This window comes from Penicillium coprophilum (assembly GCF_028826855.1).
Source record: "Penicillium coprophilum strain IBT 35676 chromosome Unknown utg000002l_segment0_segment1, whole genome shotgun sequence".
Taxonomy (NCBI): domain Eukaryota; kingdom Fungi; phylum Ascomycota; class Eurotiomycetes; order Eurotiales; family Aspergillaceae; genus Penicillium; species Penicillium coprophilum.
This window is the reverse complement of record NW_026622722.1, coordinates 4,674,310-4,695,688: the sequence shown is the minus strand read 5'-3', so window position 1 is coordinate 4,695,688 and position 21,379 is coordinate 4,674,310. Positions and strand designations below refer to the sequence as shown.

The 21,379-nt window shown below is 47.9% G+C and overlaps 11 protein-coding genes across 11 annotated transcripts; 7 read left to right on the top strand and 4 right to left on the bottom strand.

Annotated features, from left to right (window-relative positions):
• Positions 1-40: 40 nt before the first annotated feature.
• On the bottom strand, positions 41-1,417 carry N7500_003826 (uncharacterized protein; the record flags this gene model as incomplete). Its single annotated transcript, XM_056674972.1, has 2 exons — positions 41-1,045; positions 1,100-1,417. 2 exons carry the CDS (start codon positions 1,415-1,417, stop codon positions 41-43), a joined length of 1,323 nt encoding a protein of 440 aa, XP_056535497.1.
• An 812-nt stretch (positions 1,418-2,229) lies between these two features.
• Positions 2,230-3,153, bottom strand: N7500_003825 (WD40 repeat domain-containing protein; the record flags this gene model as incomplete). Its single annotated transcript, XM_056674971.1, has 1 exon — positions 2,230-3,153. One exon carries the CDS (start codon positions 3,151-3,153, stop codon positions 2,230-2,232), a length of 924 nt encoding a protein of 307 aa, XP_056535496.1.
• Positions 3,154-3,982: 829 nt separating this feature from the next.
• On the top strand, positions 3,983-5,591 carry N7500_003824 (putative MFS transporter; the record flags this gene model as incomplete). The annotated part of the gene is made up of 3 exons (XM_056674970.1): positions 3,983-4,151; positions 4,244-4,344; positions 4,398-5,591. The coding sequence occupies 3 exons, from the start codon at positions 3,983-3,985 to the stop codon at positions 5,589-5,591; spliced, it is 1,464 nt and encodes a 487-aa protein (XP_056535495.1).
• Positions 5,592-5,941: 350 nt separating this feature from the next.
• On the top strand, positions 5,942-6,442 carry N7500_003823 (uncharacterized protein; the record flags this gene model as incomplete). Its single annotated transcript, XM_056674969.1, has 1 exon — positions 5,942-6,442. The coding sequence occupies one exon, from the start codon at positions 5,942-5,944 to the stop codon at positions 6,440-6,442; it is 501 nt and encodes a 166-aa protein (XP_056535494.1).
• Positions 6,443-6,618: 176 nt separating this feature from the next.
• On the bottom strand, positions 6,619-7,029 carry N7500_003822 (Cytochrome P450; the record flags this gene model as incomplete). Its single annotated transcript, XM_056674968.1, has 1 exon — positions 6,619-7,029. One exon carries the CDS (start codon positions 7,027-7,029, stop codon positions 6,619-6,621), a length of 411 nt encoding a protein of 136 aa, XP_056535493.1.
• Positions 7,030-7,104: 75 nt separating this feature from the next.
• N7500_003821 (uncharacterized protein) lies at positions 7,105-8,259 on the bottom strand (the record flags this gene model as incomplete). Its single annotated transcript, XM_056674967.1, has 1 exon — positions 7,105-8,259. The coding sequence occupies one exon, from the start codon at positions 8,257-8,259 to the stop codon at positions 7,105-7,107; it is 1,155 nt and encodes a 384-aa protein (XP_056535492.1).
• Positions 8,260-8,696: 437 nt separating this feature from the next.
• N7500_003820 (terpene cyclase/mutase family protein) lies at positions 8,697-10,700 on the top strand (the record flags this gene model as incomplete). Its single annotated transcript, XM_056674966.1, has 1 exon — positions 8,697-10,700. The coding sequence occupies one exon, from the start codon at positions 8,697-8,699 to the stop codon at positions 10,698-10,700; it is 2,004 nt and encodes a 667-aa protein (XP_056535491.1).
• Positions 10,701-12,105: 1,405 nt separating this feature from the next.
• N7500_003819 (uncharacterized protein) lies at positions 12,106-13,005 on the top strand (the record flags this gene model as incomplete). Its single annotated transcript, XM_056674965.1, has 1 exon — positions 12,106-13,005. The coding sequence occupies one exon, from the start codon at positions 12,106-12,108 to the stop codon at positions 13,003-13,005; it is 900 nt and encodes a 299-aa protein (XP_056535490.1).
• A 245-nt stretch (positions 13,006-13,250) lies between these two features.
• On the top strand, positions 13,251-15,132 carry N7500_003818 (ankyrin repeat domain-containing protein; the record flags this gene model as incomplete). Its single annotated transcript, XM_056674964.1, has 5 exons — positions 13,251-13,499; positions 13,596-13,793; positions 13,853-14,309; positions 14,469-14,540; positions 14,630-15,132. The coding sequence occupies 5 exons, from the start codon at positions 13,251-13,253 to the stop codon at positions 15,130-15,132; spliced, it is 1,479 nt and encodes a 492-aa protein (XP_056535489.1).
• A 2,801-nt stretch (positions 15,133-17,933) lies between these two features.
• Positions 17,934-18,959, top strand: N7500_003817 (uncharacterized protein; the record flags this gene model as incomplete). The annotated part of the gene is made up of 1 exon (XM_056674963.1): positions 17,934-18,959. The coding sequence occupies one exon, from the start codon at positions 17,934-17,936 to the stop codon at positions 18,957-18,959; it is 1,026 nt and encodes a 341-aa protein (XP_056535488.1).
• Positions 18,960-18,982: 23 nt separating this feature from the next.
• Positions 18,983-19,525, top strand: N7500_003816 (uncharacterized protein; the record flags this gene model as incomplete). Its single annotated transcript, XM_056674962.1, has 1 exon — positions 18,983-19,525. The coding sequence occupies one exon, from the start codon at positions 18,983-18,985 to the stop codon at positions 19,523-19,525; it is 543 nt and encodes a 180-aa protein (XP_056535487.1).
• Positions 19,526-21,379: the final 1,854 nt, after the last annotated feature.

Genomic DNA, 21,379 nt, shown 5'->3' with positions numbered 1-21,379 from the left:
TGTGCAAAATCAATTAAAACATATCTTTCAAATCAGAACTTTACCCAACAGCATAACTACTCTTAGTTCTAAGTCTCTCACCATATCTCCAAAGAATAACAGGCACCGGAAAGCCCACAACAACAGCAACAAGAGCCAGTATAGTAGTCCCCCACCCATAACCCAATGACTGATACATCCTCGGACCAAAAAGAGGAAACCCGAACCCCGTTAATCCACGAAGAATATAAACAGCGCCCGTCGCACTAGCCGCATACAATGTAAAAGCCTCATACAGATACGCACTGGTACACTGGAACAGAACCATCGCAGCGCCGGCAAACAGCGCAATGCCAAGATCAGGCACAATCCAATGAGTGACGGCCTGCGCTGCCCATCCGTACCAGAGCAGACCGACAGGGGCGAGGATCGAGGCGGGAAACATGAGAATTACTCTAAATTCCGGTTTGCCATTCCCGTCATGTTTCTTTTTCAGGGATCTGCATATCGGATCTGCGAGGAACCCGCACACTTGCGAGCCCAGGAAGTATCCGATTCCTAACGCCAGGTAGTTCAGACTAGCTGGACCGAGGGGCTGGTGGTACTTCTCTTCCCAGAGAGTTGTGAAAGTTGAGAGAACTAGGTACATCAGTCCGTATAGATAGGCATAAAATATGGCTAGGAGCTGGACGATGGGCTGGACTCTCAGGAGCTGCAGGGGCCTGAGAAGAGAGTTGCGATATAACTGGCCGAGAGTCTGGTCTGGCTTCTCATAAGGTGTCTTCAGTAGAGTATTTGGCGCAGCCGTTTTCAGCATCCTCGCCTTTCTCCTCGTGAGAATGACAGGTGGGTATGTCTCCTGCATGGCAAGCAAGCCAAGCACAATCAAGACCCCGTCGAAGATGGATGTTGCCCAGAATGCCCAGCGCCATGTTGTGTATTGAGTGATAAACCCACCAATGACAGCCCCCAGGGAAGGGCCGAAGACAGGCCCAAGATTATAGATGGCGATGACCCAGCCGCGCTCTTCTTTGGGGAAGCAGTCGCTGATGATACCAGCGCCCACCTATGTTTGGCATATTAGGGGAGGACATAGCTGTAGAGGAAGGAGCGTACTCACAACAAGTCCGCCGGCGCCTCCGAAGCCGGCGAGGAGACGAGAGGCGAGTAATTCGCCTTTATTTCGAGCGAATCCACATACCAGGTTGAAGATCAGGTAAAATGTATTCCCGGAATGCAAGACTGCGGCTCTTCCATATATCTCGCTCAATGGGCCGAGTAGTAGAGGTCCGAGACAGTAGGTCAGGACGAAAGTTGACATGACGAGAACTGCTTCTAGTGAGCTGCCCATGTGTAGTTCGTCTTTTATGGTACTCAACTCGGGTGCGACAATTGACGAAGATAGTGGCATTAGAAACACCGAAAGAGAGACGATCATTGTTATTGTCCATTTCTTTGATTTGGGCCAGTTCAGTGGGTTTCCAGGGTCATTTTCTTCAAAGTCAATGGTCAAGGACTGGGTTTGTTGTATCTCGGCCTTTTGTTGGATGACATTCTTTGTGATTGCGGGTTTGTTTTTGATATCATAGACTTGGTGGGAATTTTCATTTAAAATTGGTTCGTTTGATGTATTTACTGGTTGGTTCATAGTCTGAGTCTCAGTCAAGATACTAGCAAGACAGAAATGCCGAAGGGCACATTCTCTCAACTTGAGTCTTGGAGCTCTAAAGCCAAGATGTTCATCTTTGCCGACTTTGATACGACACTGATCAAGCATTTGCGACAGGGGTAGTAACAAAACATGTTATCCCATTGGCTGATAAACTAAGGTAGAAGATTCCGAGTGACTCACACTAGCCTGGACAAATGTTATGAATAGGTAGAGATCTGCAGCACATCCAGTACGCATCCAGCACCTACCCGTGTCTCACATTTTTGTATGTACAGGGCATGTGGATTGAAATCTGACGCACAAATCAGTGCTCGTGAAAAAAAGTGGACATCAAATGAGTTAGATGTTGGCTCTAGCGACTTCGACCCCGTTTGAAGGCGATGGAGACAAGGTGTGGTTCCAGCTTTTGAATTAAATTTAGATGATTGCTAATCGCAAGGGATTGCATGCGAGCTGAAGAATCATGAACATTGGTGGGTATCTCAAACAAAAAAAAAATAACAAATAAACGCGTGCGTCAACGAGAAAGGAAATCCCCTCGTATTCCTAGGCAGGCCCAGGCCATTGTCGAGGGAGAATCACGCCGAGTTCCAGATCTTGATAGTCATGTCATCAGATGTGTAGACTACCATGTTTTCATCGCTAGACAAAGTCATGGCACGAACCCATCCGGAATACCCCGTTAAGACTCTGACGCAGACAAACCCTAGTGGGGCAGCCCATACGCGGATCGTCTGGTCATCAGCCGCAGACGCCACCTGGTTCCCATCAGTAGAAAATGCGATCACGCGAATAGGTCCCGAGTGACCGCGGAGAACGTTGAGCAGGTCGCCAGAAGTCGTATCCCAGATGCGCACGTCCTTGTCCTGCGACCCGGACGCGAGCAGCTTCCCATTAGGAGAGAAGCAGACAGCCCTGATTGATGTTTCATGGCCAGTAAGTTGATGGATTTCATTGCCGGTAGTTGTATCCCAGAGGCGAATTGTGTTATCGTCCGAAGTTGAAGCGACAGTCTTGCCGTCAGGTGAAAAGGCAACCGCCCGTACCCAGCCCGAGTGCCCAGTGAGGGTCTTGAGTAGCGAGCCCGAGCTCGCATTCCACAGTCGGACCGTGAAATCATCTGAGGCTGAAGCGAGGGTTCTTCCGTCGGGGGAGAACTCCACCGCTCGCACTTTGCCGGTGTGGCCTTGCAGCATGCGGTAGGTGAACCCGGTATTTACATCGCTGATGCGAATGGTCATATCATCGGACGCGGTGGCTAAGAATCGGCCTGCCGGAGAAAATCTCACAGCGCGCACCCAGTGGGAATGGCCGTTGTCTTTTGCAGCGCCGCGCTGGAGACCGGTGTTGGGGTTCCATAGACGGATCATCATGTCATTGGAGACCGAGGCCAGAATTTGGCCATTGTTAGAAAGAGTGACATCCCAAATCCAACCAGTATGGCCATCAAGCGTTTTGGATGCGACTAGCTTCCCAAAGGAAGGAGTGACTAGGTTTGTCATCGGTATTTTTTTTTCCTGGATGATTTTGATGGATTTTGATATTTTTGGTGGTGCGAGAATCAAGCAGAAAAAGATGTTGATATTCCAGATCTCTTATGGAGAAAAGAAAATATCAAATTCAGCGGATTTCAGAAGCTCTGGTAAAACGTGTGGAGGACTTCTCATGGTGTGAAGGGGGTCAGCAATGCATTGCGGGGTGAATGCAGGAAAAAGTCCCGTTCATGACAGAGATCAATCCTTGACTATAGGAGAAGATCAGAAAGGATAGTTCTTCGCTTTCTGTGCAGCAAATAGGCCATGGGCAAAAACTTGACAGTTGGGGATTAGGTAAGCTGGCTAGACCCATCCATCGCGAGATCTGCTGACCTTCCTATTTTTGCTCTTGAAAGGCTTTGGAGTGTGTCTTCATCGTTGACTGTGAACGGATCGAACGGATCTTACACATGTTGGACGTGTTTCTTTTTTATGATTCCGAGTTATTCTCACTACCCAATTCGGAAGGTTAGTGCCGAACCCACTCGAGAGCCAGGACTACCCAAGCTAGAGTGGGAACTGACTTGAAACTGCTGTACGCAGTAGAATTTTATCAACAATTCAATTGTAAAAGAAGATAGATGTCATCATAACTGAAGTGTAGAACAGACCATAGTCGGAGCAGAGTCCCGTCTTATCAATCAAGTCAAGGGTTATCCATCTTGGCACTTGGCAACTTTAATTCCTTTTCTTTCGCGTGAGATTTTGACCAGGAGATTCTCGGGTCTTTTCCGGTAAATACCGGCCCAAGGGTCTTGAATTTATTTTCTATCTTTCCATTGATTCATCTGGCTTCATGGGTGCTGAACTTGAGACCGGTTCACCGAACCAAGATGTGTCCGATGAATTCAGCTCGGGGCCAACTCTTGACGAGGAACGGGTCGAAAAGACGCTGATCAGAAAGATCGACCTACACATTCTTCCTTTCGTCGTGTCATTGTATCTCTTCAGTTTCCTAGATCGAGGTACGTGGGGGGTGGGGGTGCCTGACTCATCTCGTTGCGATTGCAACTGTGCCAATGGGAAATCGGAAATCTCAGCTGACTTGGATTGGCAGTCAACATTGGAAATGCACGATTGTACGGCCTGGAAGAAGACCTAGGACTCGTTGGAAACCAGTACCAAGTCTCTGTGTCCATCCTTTTCGTAACCTACTGTGTATGAATCTCACGCAATCCAGTCCCCGCACGGACGCTAATCCCAATCTTCAGTTTTTCGAGGTCCCTTCAAATCTTGTACTCAAGAAATTAAGGCCGTCTCGGTATATTGCCACGATCTCAGTCTTATGGGGTATCATTGCAACCCTCACAGGGATCACGCAGACTTATGGCGGCTTGATCGCCTGCCGAGTCCTACTCGGAGTAGTAGAAGCGGGTCTTTTCCCAGGCTTCATAACCTACCTCACCCTCTTCTATAGCAAACGCGAGATTGCTCTGCGAACAAGCTATCTGTTTAGCAGTGCTGCTATTGCGGGAGCCTTTGGCGGGTTACTGGCTTACGGCATTGGGTTCATGGACGGCATCTGCGGAATGCGAGGTTGGCGCTGGATCATGATTATTGAGGGAATCCCGACAGTTCTACTTGGGGTGGCAACTTGGTTCGGCTTGGCGGATGACCCGGACACGGCTTACTATCTCAACAAAGAGGAGCGGGCACTTGTTGCCCGCCGCCGGAGTCGTTATATCGGCCAGACAGAGTCCGCGCAGAAGTTCCACTGGGCCGATGTGAAAGAAGGCGTCTTGGACTGGAAAATCTGGGCATTTTCCTTTGCCCAGTTTGGTATCGATACCATGCTCTATGGATATAGTACCTTCCTTCCTACTATCATCAAAGGCATGGGCAAGTGGACCACCGCGGAGGTGCAGGCATTGACAATCCCTTGCTATGGACTGGGTGCCATTGCATATCTGGGCGTTGCCTGGTTGAGCGACCGCAGTCAACGCCGTGCATTCTTTATCTGTCTCTTCTGCGCCATCTCGGTCGTCGGCTATGGCATCTTGATTTCAGACTCATCCTCGGGTGTCCATTACTTCGGTGCCTTGATGGTCGCGCTGGGTCTCTACGTTGCTGTTGGTTTACCTCTTGCCTGGCTACCTACGAACCTGCCACGATACGCAAAACGCACCTACGCAACGGGCTTGCAGCTTACCTTTGGAAACATCAGCGGAGTCATGTCCCCTTTCTTGTATCCTAATTCCGAAGGCCCGCGATTCGTCCGCGGTAATGCTGTTACTCTGGGTATGGTGGCATTTGCTGGTCTCGTGTATGGCGGTATGTGGCTTTCCTATCGTTTCATCAACAAACGCAGAGCCCAGGGCCTGGAGGACGAAAAAATATCATCGCTGTCGGAGCATGATATCCAGGAAATGGGTGATCGGAACCCCAGATTTTTATACAGCATTTGAACCATCAAGCTGGGCTCTTTCTTATTTTCTTTCGGGTTATTTATCATGCATACAGCGGGACATATACAGTCTTTGGCCATCAAGCCATGACAGCTCAATGTTTATACAAGTTTTGATAATTATCAGACACTAGGATCTGCATACAATTACTTTCGGGGTCTCCCTAATCATACTAAACTAGAAAATTTCGCCTTCAAAAATGGTGATGTCATTAACTTTGTGTCCGGGGGAGGTATAAGTCCGGGGTAAACTTCACTCCACAAGCATCTAATACCAGCAACACCCTCTCAAGTATCAATTGGAAATCCTCATAAATCCGTTGATTCGAAGTCGATACCGCAATCCGAATCATGAAGAGTTCCAAGTCGCTCAACCGAGCGTTCCAAGCAGCCACCACTACCAACCTTATGCGCTCCCAATCTCTTCGCGGCACATCTTATCTCCAACCACGAAAAACCGCTCAAACAGAGGATCTCATTCTCGAAAGGTGTATTCTGAACCCGGAACGAGCAGAAACCTGCAAATCTGGCACAGACGATGAAGTCGCCCGTCACAAATCTCCATACGACCCGTCCAGAACAGCACCCATTCAAGAGCACCTCGAACTAGAGGAAGAATACAAAATGGAAGGGGATCCTATTCACGATCCACTTCTTGTAAGCCCTGCAAATATGGATGTCAGTCAAGCCGTGGATCCGATGGCTGGCGTTCATGGTTTGCAACATTTGAGAAGCGTCAGAGGCTGGACTAGAAAGGGAAGGAAGGCGCTTCTAAAGACGGAGCCGTACAAGATGAGAACATATGAAAGTGTATTCGTCGAGACCAGGAAGCCTCGCCAAAAGACTTACTAAGGTTGATATGGCTGGCTCTCTTTTGGGGCTGGCTGCCTGGGTAGAAGTGTTGAGTCCACCTGTTTACCATTCATCCGCAGTTATAAAAAATTGAGAAAAATCACATCTTCATGTTCATTTGATCAGTTCTTGTAAATTGTTCGTACATCAGATGTCCAATTCACGTCTAGGAAATTTCAGCTTAGCCCAACCAGAACCCCATTTTCGTTCTCGAATGTCAAGCTAATCCTTTCGATCCATTCTTTGGTATTATAGTTGGATACAGTTGAAAAAGTCTGGAACATACGAGCCACAATGTACGTGAGCACAGTCATAGAATACTGTTCTGCAGGGTCATCAGTTGACATGTTGACCATAGGACCAAGGGGGGAGAGCTTACGACCAGGACAGATTCTGGGACCTTTATTGAACGGAACAAAACCGGAAAGATCACTGCTTAGGTGTTCCCATCGCTCTGGATAAAACTTTTCTGGATCTGCTCCAAAGTCTTTCCCTAGGCGATGCCGAGCCCAGGTTGAAAAAACCACAATATCGCCCTTTCGAACCAGGACTGGCGACTGGCCATCGGCTCCTCCACCACTTGGCATCGTGGAATGCTTGTTAGCCACCCTTGCGTTGAACACAGCGGCGGGGAAAACCCTCAACGCTTTGCAGGCTATGTGTCAGTGCATGCTTGCTGAATGCTTTGACGGGCTTTCCTCACCTTCCTGTAGTACCCAGCGGACATAATGCAACGTTCCAAGCTGATTCCACGTTGGTGGTGTGAATCCAATGGTATCAATTATGCTTGCTCGGAGCTTTTTGACGATACGTTCGTCCTGGGACAAACAATATAAAAGACCCGAGAGAGTGGTGCTCATGCTGTCATTTGCAAGAATAATACTCATTGCCTGGTCGGCGAATAGCGCAATTTCCTCGGATTTGTTGAAATCCGTACCAGCACACCCATCTTCGGTCTTTTCAATACTGCTGCTTCGTTTTTCAATTTCCCGCCCGGCATGGGCCATTACATAGTTCTGTGCTCTCCAGCACGATTGATAAAAAGCTCGCTTGGGTACTAGATGACGGAGTGGACCACGGAAACCGTCTCGCACTATCCTTTCTTTGACGACTTCAATATCGTCTACAAACTGCTTCTTTTCTGGGGACTGAGTAAAGCTGAGAGCATCAACAGACTCTCCAAGAGAGAACCGGGTCTGCATATCCAAAGCGAGAGCAGAAGTACAATGTTGAACGTCAAAGACCTGGCCATTGGGTGGAATATGTTGAACAAAAGCCTGGAAGTGCGTTTCACATAATTCCAGATCAATGATGTTTCGGAGATTAGACAGACGACTCCGTATTTGTCCTCGACTTCTCTTCCAGTCTGTGCCATCGAGAGTAAAAATGCCATGTGGAGTTATTGGCTCGAACAAGGGTTTTCGCAAGGGAGAGCTATCAAAATCGACAAACGCGGTAGACAACATATGCTTAATGTTTTCTGCACTGCAGGTAAAAATCAATCGGCGGCCGAGAACATTGGAGGCATATGTTTCGCCATATCTCTGAAATAGAGAATTTGTATATTGGAGCGATGTCCGCTGCCGAAAATGAGAGGCTAATTTTATTGCTTTCACGATACCGAAGAAATCGTATCGGAACTCATCGCGTTCGTCAGAGAGTTTCTTGCAGCCATACAGTCGTTCAAGTGCTCGCAGTTGTCGGTTCTGGTATAGTTTTCGTGCTAGGAGAACAACTTGAATCCCAACAAATGCCAGCAATATAGATCCCAACATACTCTCTTGTCTGGTAGCTTCTGATGATGTTTGAATTGTCATGTTCGAGATCTTTCAAGGTCGTGTTGGCGGTCAGATAGCTGGTCATCGACGGACAGTAAGGGGCATGTGAATCACCGCAAGGGCTGGCTTTCTGCGACTTATCAATTGCAAAAAAGAAAAGAAACCTGATATTTCAAACCTGATATGACTGCGGGGACAATGTATCATACTGTACAGCGCTGTCTGAGGTCCTTATGGAGCCAGATCACGCTGCAGGTAGATTGCTGCCGCTTTAGCGCTCATTTTTGCTTCTTTAGACTAATGCAGCCATGAGATAATAGATTCCGAGTCTTCCATTAATTCCGGCACAATTACGGAGTATTTAATAGTGGATTGGCAACATGTATAAATTTACATATCCTGAGGGCAAAGCTCAACATTACCCTGCAGATTGCACACAATTTCGCTCCCAGCAATTGACCATACACATCACCAATATGACCCAACAAAAAGAGTCCGATGGCCCTTCCCTCGCTTCTCAAGTAGAGCATGCCCTGAATCTTTCAAACGACTATGCACTCGGCTTGGTGCATTCCGATGGCCATTGGTATGGCGAGATGAATAGCAATGTCACCATCACCGCCGAATATATCTTCCTCCGACAAGCATTGGGACTGGATCTCAAGGCTGATTCTGCAGCCTACTGCCGTTATCTCCTATCTCAGCAAAATAGTGATGGCTCCTGGGGCCTGGCACCCGAGTATCCAGGCGATGTCTCAACTTCGACCGAAGCCTATCTCGCACTGAAAATCTTAGGCATAAGCCCGCATGTTCCAGCTATGCAACGGGCTCGAGCATTTGTGCTAGAAGCAGGCGGAATTGCACGCGTCCGCGTGTTCACCCGTATCTTCTTGGCTACCTTTGGTCTGTTCCCTTGGAATGCAGTACCGGAGCTTCCCGTGGAGCTTATGCTTCTGTCCTCCATTTGCCCAATCAACATCTACAAATTCGCATCTTGGGCTCGTGGTACTATTGCGCCTCTGTTGATTATCTGTCATCATCAACCCGTGTACCCTCTACCGAAGGGAAAGGGCTCTCTGCCGAATGACAATAACGACTATCTAGACGAGTTATGGTTAGATTGCACGAACAAAAATGTACCATACGGGCTACCCCTCTGGGATTTGATGTTGCAAAGAGAATTCACGGGACTAGCATTCGGAGTTTTGGACAAAGTGCTCTCTCAACTGAATGGACTTCGTTCCGTTCCCTTGCTCCGAGCGTACGCCCGAAAACAATGCATGAAATGGATATTGGAGCGCCAGGAAAAGTCCGGTGATTGGGCAGGAATCTTCCCACCCATGCATGCCAGCATGTACGCATTCACACTAGAAGGTTACAAGCTAGAGGACGACCCCGTTCGTCTTGGATTCCAAGCCTTGGAGAGGTTTGCGTGGGAAGACGAGAATGGAAAGCGAATCCAAGCCTGTGTCTCACCCGTCTGGGACACAGCTTTGATGACGATTGGGCTCTGCGATGCTATGTCACCTAACAAACAGACCATCGACCAAGCTCTCAAGTGGATTCGAGCTCGCCAGTTGCTTGAACCCCGCGGGGATTGGCGAGTATACCGACCCCGGTTAATTCCCGGTGGCTTCAGCTTCGAGTATGAGAACAGCTGGTATCCCGACGTGGATGACACGGCTGCAATCATTCTCGCTCAGGTGAAGCACGATGCTGGATCTATTGGCTCGGATTCAGTGATTGCAGCAGCCACGTGGATTCTGGGCATGCAGAATCCCGACGGAGGGTGGGCTGCCTTTGATGTGGAAAACGATAAACAATTTCTCAATAAAATTCCATTCAGCGACATGGATAGCCTATGCGATACATCGTGTGCTGATATTACTGGGCGGATCCTTGAGGCTTTCGGTCTGATGATGAGATATCCTGCAAAGACTGGCCCGAATCCTCTATTGCCTACACTGCGTGCCGCGTGTGCACGCGGTGTGCATTACCTTGCTTCCACGCAGGAGACTAATGGATCTTGGTTTGGAAGATGGGGCTGCAATTACATCTATGGCACGAGCCATGCGCTATGTGGTCTGGCTTATTTTGGCGAGGGAAGTCTCGCCCGCGTAATTCAGCCCGCTCTGCAGTGGCTGAAATCAAGGCAAAATGACGATGGCGGCTGGGGCGAATCCCTCCTATCATATCAATCGCCTGACCGAGGAACGCAGGCTTCAACGCCGTCGCAAACTGCATGGGCGTTGATGGGGTTACTCTCTCATCTTCCAATCACAGATGATGCTATTGAGCGCGGGATTCGGTACCTGGTCTCCTCCCAAAGACCAGAGAAAGGTGGATCATCATGGCCCCAAGCGGTATATACTGGAACAGGGTTTCCAAATCATTTTTATCTGGGATATGATTACTATCGCCATTATTTTCCCATGATGGCGCTAGGGAGGTATCTGCAAGGAACTCGAGGCTTGAAGTGAAGGGGTATCGAAGTCAAATGATCACCCATAGTTCATACTTGTTTTCAAATATCCGTAGAGATGCTCTCCTAGAAGGCCCAATAGAAAGTCATCCCGAATCCCAAAATTTGGCCCTGCAGTTCAAGCGAACTCACATGCAGTCTAAGTAGTCTGATTTCAGACCTTGTGCAGAGCTATCTACCCCGGATAAGCGGGCCGTGATCTTTGAACAAGATCGGTCTCCCAAATTCGGAGCGAGATGGACGTGGTATCTGCAGCATAATAGGTGTGACGTGTACTTGCCTTGGCGCTGATGCTCGCAAATGCAAGAGCAATCACCTTGCAGCCTTGCACTAGCTCCCCGAGAAAAGAAAATGTCTAGCACGTCCACATATCAGCCCCAATTCACATCCATTCCTTCTCCTGCGACCCTATACTTCCTTGCGTTGACTCCAGCGAAGCATGTTTTCCAACCCGGGATAGAACCTTGGTTTTGATACTGACCTTATCCCTTGTATCATTCATAAACTACAATGGCAGACAAATCATATCGTGGATAGAGATTTCTGAGCTATCGATACCTGCAGGGTGATTAATTGAATGCGCAATTTGTTTGCACATTGGTATTTATGAAATATTGAAGTAATCTACAATACACATCTCAGCCTTCATGATTGTTTGATAAGTCGAGACCTTTCTCTCAATTCTCGTATAGCCTGAACACTCAGCTTCCATGAACTATTGGAGATGGGTATTTTTTCTGTGTTCGGGCGTAAACGGCCGGCAACAGTGCCCACCGACCGAATTATTCCTCTGCGATACTGGGATGACCTGCACTACCTACGTTCGATTTGTCATGCCTTTACCTTCCGATTTGACGACGTCCTAGATGTGGTCAAACTCGAAGCAGCGCTAGGAAGATTGATGGAAATTGGAGATTGGGGTCAGATGGGGGCACGGCTACGTCTTAATGTAGAGTCTTTCTCCAATCCAACTATGAAGTCACACCCTAATGGACTATCCCAGGATCATGGAAAACTCGAATATCACGTACCAGCACGTTATGACAAGACGCGCCCACCATTCATTTTCACGACTACGACATATGGCATGAGTATAAACGATCACCCGTTAGGCTCACAGCTACCTAAATCAGACCAAGATCAGTCTTTCTTGTCACCGTCTTCCGGCTTTTTTACCTCTTTAGTCTGCCACCCAAGCAGTCCTCGAGAGGTGGCAGATTGGCTCTACACCGACCGCCCGCAGCTAAATATTCATACTGCTCTCTTCAATGATGCAACCCTTCTCACAATCAACTATATACATACCTTTGCTGATGCTGTCGCTCGAACCAATTTCTTCAACGCTTGGATAGCTGTCCTTCGTGGCAAAGAAGAAGAAGTGCCAGCTTTTGTTCCTTATGACCATGATCCACTACACACGTTGGGCGAAAACCCCCCCTAGGCAGAGCTATAGCAATATCGGGCGACTATTGAGCGGATTCAGCCTTATGATGTTTGGAATTCGTTATATGTTCGAGATTCTATGGTCTCTAAAACTGGAAGAACACCCGATCCGCCTGCCAGGACGATGCGTGGATCGAATGAGGGAAAAGGTGCTACAGGACCTAGCTATTGCCACTCTGAAAGGAGCAGAAAAGCCACTTGTGAGCGGAGGTGATACATTCGTGAGCGAGGGTGATGTGGTGGTTGCCTGGTGGGTAAGGACAATGATCAAAGCATTGAAGCCTGCACCGGACCGGACGATCATGGTTATGAACGTCTTTAATGTGTGGAGTCTTTTCCCTGAATGGTTCCCCCATGGTGCCGCAGGCCTTATTGGGAATTCATTCTTTTATTCTTACACGCTGCTTGTTGCAAGCAAGGTTCTTCAAGATATCAACTTGAAGTATGTGGCGTTCACGAACCGTAAGGCTCTAATGGAACACAGAACCAAGGAGCAAGTTGAGGCCATGACTGCCATCCAGAGAGGGAATTTTATGAGAGCAGCGCCTGTGGTTGGGGATTCAAAACTGCTCTTCATGGCTGCTACTAACCACCACAAGGCCAGGTACTTTGAGACGGACTGGTCGGCGGCTGTCATCTCTCCTGGTGTGCCCTTGAGTGGGAGGCCTCACGCTCTCGGTAGACCATCATATATTAACGATATTGAGTATTGTCATGGGTACCCGAGTCGTAATATTGTGAGAATTATTGGAAAAGATGCTGTGGGTGATTGGCATCTTTTGTTCAAGGCTAGAGCCGGTGCATGGCCGGTGATCCATCAAGAGTTAATGGATCTGATCGAGACAGAGATGCGGGATTAATGACTACTCAATACATCTACTTTTGTCCAAGGCGCTGTTTCCAGCTACTAGTCACTCGCAGCTTTCGTATTTGAGATTATAATAATACTTCTTATGATTAGAGTAATTTCAGAGCTAAACGATACACAAAAATGGCTCAGAGATCGCCTTGATCTATAACCATGATTACCAATGTTTCTATATTCGGGACGAATGCACGGGGTAGTCCTCGCGGAATTAGGCTCATCTAGTTTGCTAAGTCTGCAATGTCCAATTGTTCACACCTATGGCGCTTCATCCACTCGTTCAAGATCTCTGTAACCCGCCTGAGCTGTGGAGTGACCTATCAAACTGTCCAACACTTTCTCGATGCGGCCGCTATCACTGAGACCGACAGTGCGGATACTAAAGAGACCTCACCCAATATTGCAGCACGAATGAACTGCCAAGATGCACTAGCAGGAGCCGTGGGATTTGGTCCTGTCAAGGTGGTAGAGCTCCTTCTTAACCACAGGGTAGATCTTGATTATGAGTTTGTGCAGTTTGGCATGAGACCACTGCACATTGCAGCTGAAGGTAACGAAAGACAAATGATCAAATTTCTACTTTAGTACGGTGTCAGTCTCTACAGCCTCGACGAAGTGAACACTTCAGCGTTGCATATAGCGACTCTGAACGGGAGTTCGGACGCTGTGCAGATGTTACTCGATTATGGATTTGATCCTAACTTCATTGACGACGAGGGAGACGCACCCATTCATGCCGTAGCCAGACTTCATAGGTGCAAAGGCACCGATCTCCCAAAAGACGTATTGGCAGCAACTAGTACTTTGCTAGAGCGCGGTGCAGATCCTACTTGGGGAACCAGTACGGTTTCATGTCATCGTGGATTGCGGTATTCTTAGACCACACCACCCTGGTTGACCTTTTACTGAAACATGGTGTGAACCCCGATGGCCTGGATGAAAATGGAAATCCGCAAGAGCCCATGCCGATTGAGGAGTTCCGTGAAATGATACATGAGAAGGTGTCAGACTTCTCCGACCGTCTAGCGAGGGTGGCTTACGAAGGTTATCTCAATTGTTGCATGCCACTGTGCATTGCTGCATTTTTGGACTGCGAGGGAGCCGTCGGGCTCTTACTGGAACATGGGGCGAACCCAAGTGTCAAGGACCCGAATGGTGAGACACCACTTCATCTAACAGTTAGAGACAATGACTGTGCGATTGCTGAGCGTGTTATCAAGAAAGGCGCCTCTCTGAAGTCTCGGGATTGTCATGGCTTGACTCCCGTTGAGGGCTTTGCGTTTTGGTGGTCACAAGATGGTACAGCTTTTGCGTGAGAAAGGCGCCAGTGTTAGCTTTTTGGATTGGAGTGGTGGGGATCCGATTTTTCGAGCCCTGGAATACGGTCATACTCTCAGGTCGAATCCGTTTAGGAAGGGTACTTTTGCAACCGCATACTGTTGACTGGGGGGACAACAGCACGAATGGTCATCAAGAGCCATGGCTACGCTATCGGTATCCTGGGGACCGGCACAGACGCAAGTCTCACTAGTGCGTAAATATGGTTGAATGGCTGCTGGATGGAGGATCGAAGGTAGATTCCAGAGACTCCCTTGGCTGCACTGTGCTGTACCAAGCAGCATTTCAGAACTGTGAAGAGACAGTCAGACTCCTTTTAAAACGAATGGCTGATCCCATTCCTAAAGACTCATTTGGCCAAATTCCACTTCACATGGCATGCTCTCTTCTTGGCCACGTTGCCGAAGATGCATTTGAGATCTTGCTTGAAGCCAGCTCTGATACCGATTCCAGAGACATCAATGGTGAGACACCACTATACCAGGCGGCACGAGCCGGCTTTTACGGGGTACTCCGTATGCTGTTAGCGGATAGCCGGGCAGACTTTATGGCAAAGAATAATCATGGCAATACAGCATTGCACTTGGCAGTGCTGAGTGGGCGTCGAGAAAAGGGTGATGAAATGATCCGGGAGGTGCGTAAAGCCGGTATTGATTGCAGCATGGTGAACAACGATGGTCAGACTGCTATGGATATAGCGGAAGACACCATCATTGCATTAGCTTGTGAGTTGACTGAAGAATCAGACGAACGTGAGTCCGAAGAAAGTCCACAGCCGTCTTGAAGTACAATACATACGTTTTAGACAATCACAAATGTGGTGCTTTCTAGCATTAGAAGCAATAGATCGAACGTTAATATTCGTTAATATTCCGGGTCCACAATTACTAAAGATATATCCATACTACTCTGGTGGCAAAATTCCGAAGTACATGTGTACTTACCAATTTTAGTGAGTTTCAGCGTGAGTAAAGTGCATGGTTTCTGATGACTAGTGCTGGCGGTCATTAGGTCAGGCGCAAATCAGAAATCCTCAGTGTCTATTGTCCAAGTGGATCCTAGAGGGAAAGTTCAACAGTGTGAGGCTCTTTTACTGTTTATATCGAAGTGAACATGTTACGAGCGTACTGTCAAATTCCAAAGTTCACCGCAAAAAGAGATGCAATAATCTTCGTTTATCTTCGTTTTACAATACAATATAAAATACCGTAGGCAAGAGGCGGAATCATCTCCCCCTTTTGCGATGACAATGCCAAGACCATCATTCGAGCTTAAAATGTCATTACAATGACGGGCATATCTTTGGCCTTATTGTAATGGATGGTTGCAATCACATTTGATGTCCGGGATTCGTAAGTGCTGACACGGCTGTTTAATCTGATACACTGAACTATGACAGGGTTAATTGTATAATGAAAAAACACGTGCTCTGATAGTACGTATTTGTGTCAGGGTCTGGAACAGAAGTGGATGGTTGTCCTGATTCTCCACAGTCCAGCCTTCACATATGTGCAGTGCCTTCGCCTTGGAGTGGTTTGTAATATATACTCCGTACTTAACACAGTATAACCTCCAATTGATAGAAACGGAGTAAAGAGAAACGTCATTTCAATGGTTGTCGATCCTGGCCCACTCTGTGAGGACGTCCATGGACCAGGAAATGTTATCGCCACTGAAATTACATTACCCGATAAGCTTTCAGGGTCTCCTTTTTTTTTGGAACGTCCCTTACGCCGAATATAAATACAAATATATATATATATATATATATAGATATATAGATAGAGCATTGTTTCAAAATAAATTAGCTAAAAGGCTAAGAATCTAAAAATCCAACCATCATAGGTAAATAGTCATAGAATCCTCCGTACTCCGTACTCCGTGCAGCATTATCGTTTGTTAGGAGGGACGCGTGTCCGTGGGGCGTGGGCCTCATTTGCCCCTCCGGTTAATTTTGACTGGTTGACGCGGCTGGGCTGATCGTCTGTGATCATTTCCCTGGCTTGTCTGTGGTTCTACTGTATACAGTACTTGTACACCTGTCCTTTCCATGATATCTAAATTAGCAGTCCGTACTCCGTATGGCAAACTCTTATATGCTTCACACTAGTACGCGTTACTTGGATGGCCCAAGCGCCTCGATAACATTGACGTGATCTCTATTATGTTCACATCATCATGATGGGATACCGGGATGGGAACGGATATTTGTAGTCGCTTATATTGTCCGAAATTACTGATTAAAGGCCCAGACTGACTTACTCGAATAGGTGCAGTGTGCCGACGAATTTGAATACTGGGCGTATCTATACTTAGCAATATCTATATCCAGATTCCATATGTAGTAATAGGTACTCACTCTTCCTGTACATATATTCAGACGCCAGGGAAAGGGCAATCGGAGTTATTAGTACAACATACGTACAACATACATATATTGTATAAGTTTCTGGCCTATCACACAAAGTTAATGAATTTATGTGTGATGGTCCAAACAACTGATCGGCATTTTGACGCGGAGCCTGCATCCGAATATGTGTTGCCGCAAACGGCCTTTTCGACCTTGAGGATACTTGCAACATCTTTATCTTGAAGTGCCAAGGACCGGATAACCATTCCTGACTTGAACAGCCACACCTGTTCCCGGGTCAGACATGAACATTGTTGTGCTCGAGACAGGGGAAAAGAAAAAAAATATCAGTGCCGATCATCGGTTTCATGGCAGCGTATGTATGCCACTGAAGCTGGGAGGGGATGATCCCAGCCAACAGCATTCCTTTTTCCGTCATGATCGACACCTAGGTTTAACAGGCAAGACCAAAAGAATACAAAGTATAAGCCACATCTCATTTGAGATCTTGTCGAAGGCCTTCTGTTCCTGCATCTCAACTTGGCATCAGCAACCGCAACCGGGGAATGAATACCAAGATGTTGATATCAAGCTGCAATATATTTTGATATCTGATATCACCGAAAGCAACATATTATATGAAAAATAGTCGCACGACAGCCATATACATATGTACACATCGATGTAGCAAAAAAGACAGGAAAGGAAGTAAAAAAAAAAGGAACGACCTAAATTATAGATTACGGTAATACCATTACACGGCCAACCCTGTCCCGTTAATTGCTTCGGGGGTCTCCCTTTTTCTTTCCTCCTACAACACCTTCACGACACAATTCACCAAGCTCTTAATCGACTTTTCACTCGGACTGGGCACATCGTCCAGCCGCGTTAGTCTTGATTTTCTTTTCTCTTTCAATCCGCCTACCCCCTTTACAAACGCTCCCCCCATTTGGACCGTGTCGCAGGTCCCGACGCTACCAGCCTCTCGTTGAAATATCTCGGCACTCTATTTGCCTGCCACTCTTTAATCCACTCTTGGAACACTCGTTTATCTGACCATTTCCCAAAGTGGGAATTGCTTTTTGCTACTACCAGCTTTTGCTGCACGATATTTCCGGGATACGACACCTCGCACGCAGAACCCATAACTTTTAATCCCAGGGTTCATCTACCCCGGTTTCGCCTCACCCTGTGCTATTTACATGGTTGGAAACTCGATATAATAAAAAATCAAAATGCCTCTATTTCGAATGAAGACGGTGTTCCCCTTGGTCGCTTTGGTGACCATTGGAATCTTCTTCTTTTGCATGGAACGATACGACCGCTCAGCTTTCCTTCGTTTCAAGCACCCTATTGATCGGGCCTCCTTCAGTGGAAACAAGCAGCCCCAAGTACAAACGCCGGGAGAATCTGATTCACAGCAGCCGGCCAGCCTCACCTGTGAGGCCGACCCGAAATTGGCCGCTCCCTTACCCTTCCCTGAATGGCTCCCACGCAAGAACTACACTCGCGCCTATTTCCGTCCTCGTCATGTGAACCCTCGCACCGAATTCCACACTTTGGAGGAAATTGAGAATCCTGTGCTTCCCCCCATGGTGATCATGGAGCGCGGTATGGTTGTGTCTCCCGAGAACAAGCCGGAAAACTTTGTCTGCCCCGAGATCGTCGAAGTCGATGTTGCCGCCGATGACGATGTAGAGGAGACCTCCAAGCTCCTTTTCGGTCTGGCCACTACTGTCGACCGTCTGGACCGCCTTCTCCCCTCTCTACTTTACTCCTACGGAAACACCAAGGCCGGTCTGATCGTGTTGGTCCCTGAGTCTGACGACGACCTGGAGAAGCAAGAGACCTACTTCCGCAACCGCGGTCTAGACTTGACTCTCAAGGCCTCTCCGCTCGATTTCACGGCCCGCTACTTTGGTATGGTTGAGGCGTTCACTGAGCATATTCGCAAGCACCGCCCGCACACCACCTGGGTTGGGTTCAGCGATGACGATACCTTCTTCCTTTCGCTTCCCACCATCGCCGAGGAACTGAAGCTCTTTGATGAGAGCAAGAAGCACTACATTGGATCTTTGTCTGAAGCCAGCTGGCAGGTGGACACTTTCGGCCACATTGCTTTCGGCGGTGCCGGCGTGTTTGTCTCGACACCTCTTTTGGAAGTCTTGATGAAGCACTACGATGAGTGCCAATCCTGGGGCGAGCAGCCCGGTGACCAGAAGCTTGGCCAGTGTATCCAACGCTTCGGTGACACCCCCTGACCCTGTGGCCTTCGCTCTACCAAATGGACATGGGTGATCCCGTGGACGGTGTTTATGAGTCTGGCCGCAAGATCGAATCCATGCACCACTGGAACAGTTGGTATACCAAGGATGTGGTCAAGATGACTACCGTTGCTGCTGCCGCAGGCCGCAAGTCTGTTCTCCGTCGCTGGGTCTTCGATCAGGAGGAGTCTGTGAGCCCTACTGGCGAGCATCTCCGTCACTTCTGGGTCATGACGAACGGTTACTCGCTGGTTAAGTACACATACGGCGAGCATGTGCCAGATGATGCCATCAACTTCGATGCTACCGAAAAGACCTGGCCCGAAGACCCCCGCGGCTATGAAGATCGCCTGGGTCCCCTGCGTCCCGCAGAGGAAGAGGGCGTTACTAAGGATCGTTGGTTGCTCCGTGATGCATTCGTGGTTGGTGAGAACGTGCACCAATTCTATGTTCGCGAAGAAGATGAGGGCCACAGCGTGATTGAGATCGTTTGGCTCGGTCCCAAGGGCGGCGGTGGCGGTGGTGTGACTGACCATGTCCTTCGCGGAACTTACCAGCAATAAAATTGCACCGCTACTACTTGAGGCTGGTCCTTGGGACTGTTGCTCGTATCTCTTCACTTCGTTGCACATGATTCAGCTCTTTTCTTATTTTCTAAAATACTACACATCTTCCTCTTGCTTTTTCTTTCCGTTCTCGACTTCACGACAGCAGCCCAATATGATTCCAAAGTCAACCTACCCAACTGCCCTTTTGTTTTCCGGATGAGACCCTTGATCGCGACTTGCCCTCCGCATCCTCTAGTTCCTGTTTCATTTATCCGGCGTTGCATTGGCGGAGTCCAGTACGGTGCAGGAACCCGGTGGCTTTGCGTGCTTCCTCCATATCCTGATGGTGTATTCCAATTTTTGAGATGTTCAGTGGCTTTTTTTTAACCGTCCTTTTTCCCTGCCCCTGGACCTTGGCCGAGACTTGCCACGCCTAATCGGTTTGGGCTTGCTCTTATTTTTCTTTCCTTATTTCCTATTTTCCCCATGTCCGGTCTTAAGTGTGCGCTTTTGGAGGAAAAGCCACTTTTCGTGCCCTATGCCTTGCATCCTTTCTGTAAAAATAGACTTGACAGCAGACCTGCTTTTGGGGTTTCCGCTGGTGATTAGCGTTGAACCTTTGTTCATTATGTGAAGAATATGATCGGTTTTAGTCAGTTTAGTGTTGTGCAGCGTATTTGGTATGTAGGAAGAAATCTTGATGGAACCTTGGAAGCGACTGGACTCTGCTGCATCGGGTCTAGGGCTTCTCGGTTCGGCCCGTTGATCGGCTTTGGCTGCTTTTTGTTATGTGGATTCGAGCTGCATCATTTCTCTTTCAGGACGAGTCAACAGCGGTCAATGTCTGCCGTCGGGGCTCCCGATGTGATCTAGGATGTCGCCGTTCAGTACAGCGGTGTGCCAGCCTGGGGTCTGAGGCATGGTGTAAGGGGAATGAACGTTAGCACTGTATGCTTAGAGCAACACTAACCCCGCTTCACTGGGAAGAAATTTTATATTCATACTCTGTGGATGTAGGAGTAACAGAATTGATAATAGAAGGAACAGCAAAGGAGAACAGATATGACTATATGTAGTTTTTCCCTACCTATGTAGCCACCTTTTGTCAGGCCTACATACTGACCAAGTTCCCTCAATCCCTGTGAATATGTTTGTGAAACGCCAAAATATCTCTAGGGGCTCTACGAGGTCTGTGCAAGGCATGTGCGTGCAAGGGGATATGAGATATGTATGGAGTGTGGAGGCTTAGATTGGGTACAACTCCGTACTCCATATACTCCGTACTTAGCCATACAATGATGAATATGATTGTGAGATTGGTTACTGATGGTTGCAATCCGCAAGGTATGAGAACGGCTATACGAGTGAGAAGTGATTTAATAGTGACAGGGGATGCTCTTTGGGGGCTGTCTTTTTGGGGCTATTTATGTACTCCGAATGCGGCCATGCGAAGGATGTTGTATACAGGGCCATTATTCCGTGCCACAAAGCAGGTGCGACCCGCCCCTGTGTGATGACACAGTTTTATTCTTATTCTTTTTTTTTTTTTAGATGTAACCTCGAAAGAGGATGTTTCTCTGATATAGAGTATTGTTCAATGTCTTGATGGGATGTATACAAAATGTGGAAAATGGGGCACGCTCATAGGCATTGTTTAAAAGTGGAATGGCCAATCATATAGCGGGGCGTTGAGAGGTTCTGCCCCGTCGAGGCATGTGAAATGGAATGGGGCTAAGTATAGAAAAAGAGATGTATTGTTGTTCGTACTAGATTGATCAAATTTGGGGGAATAATCAAATATACAACCTCCAATACACTGTATGGTCCCAAAAAGAGTAGCCCTCGACTTGAACGCAACAAAGAAAAGAA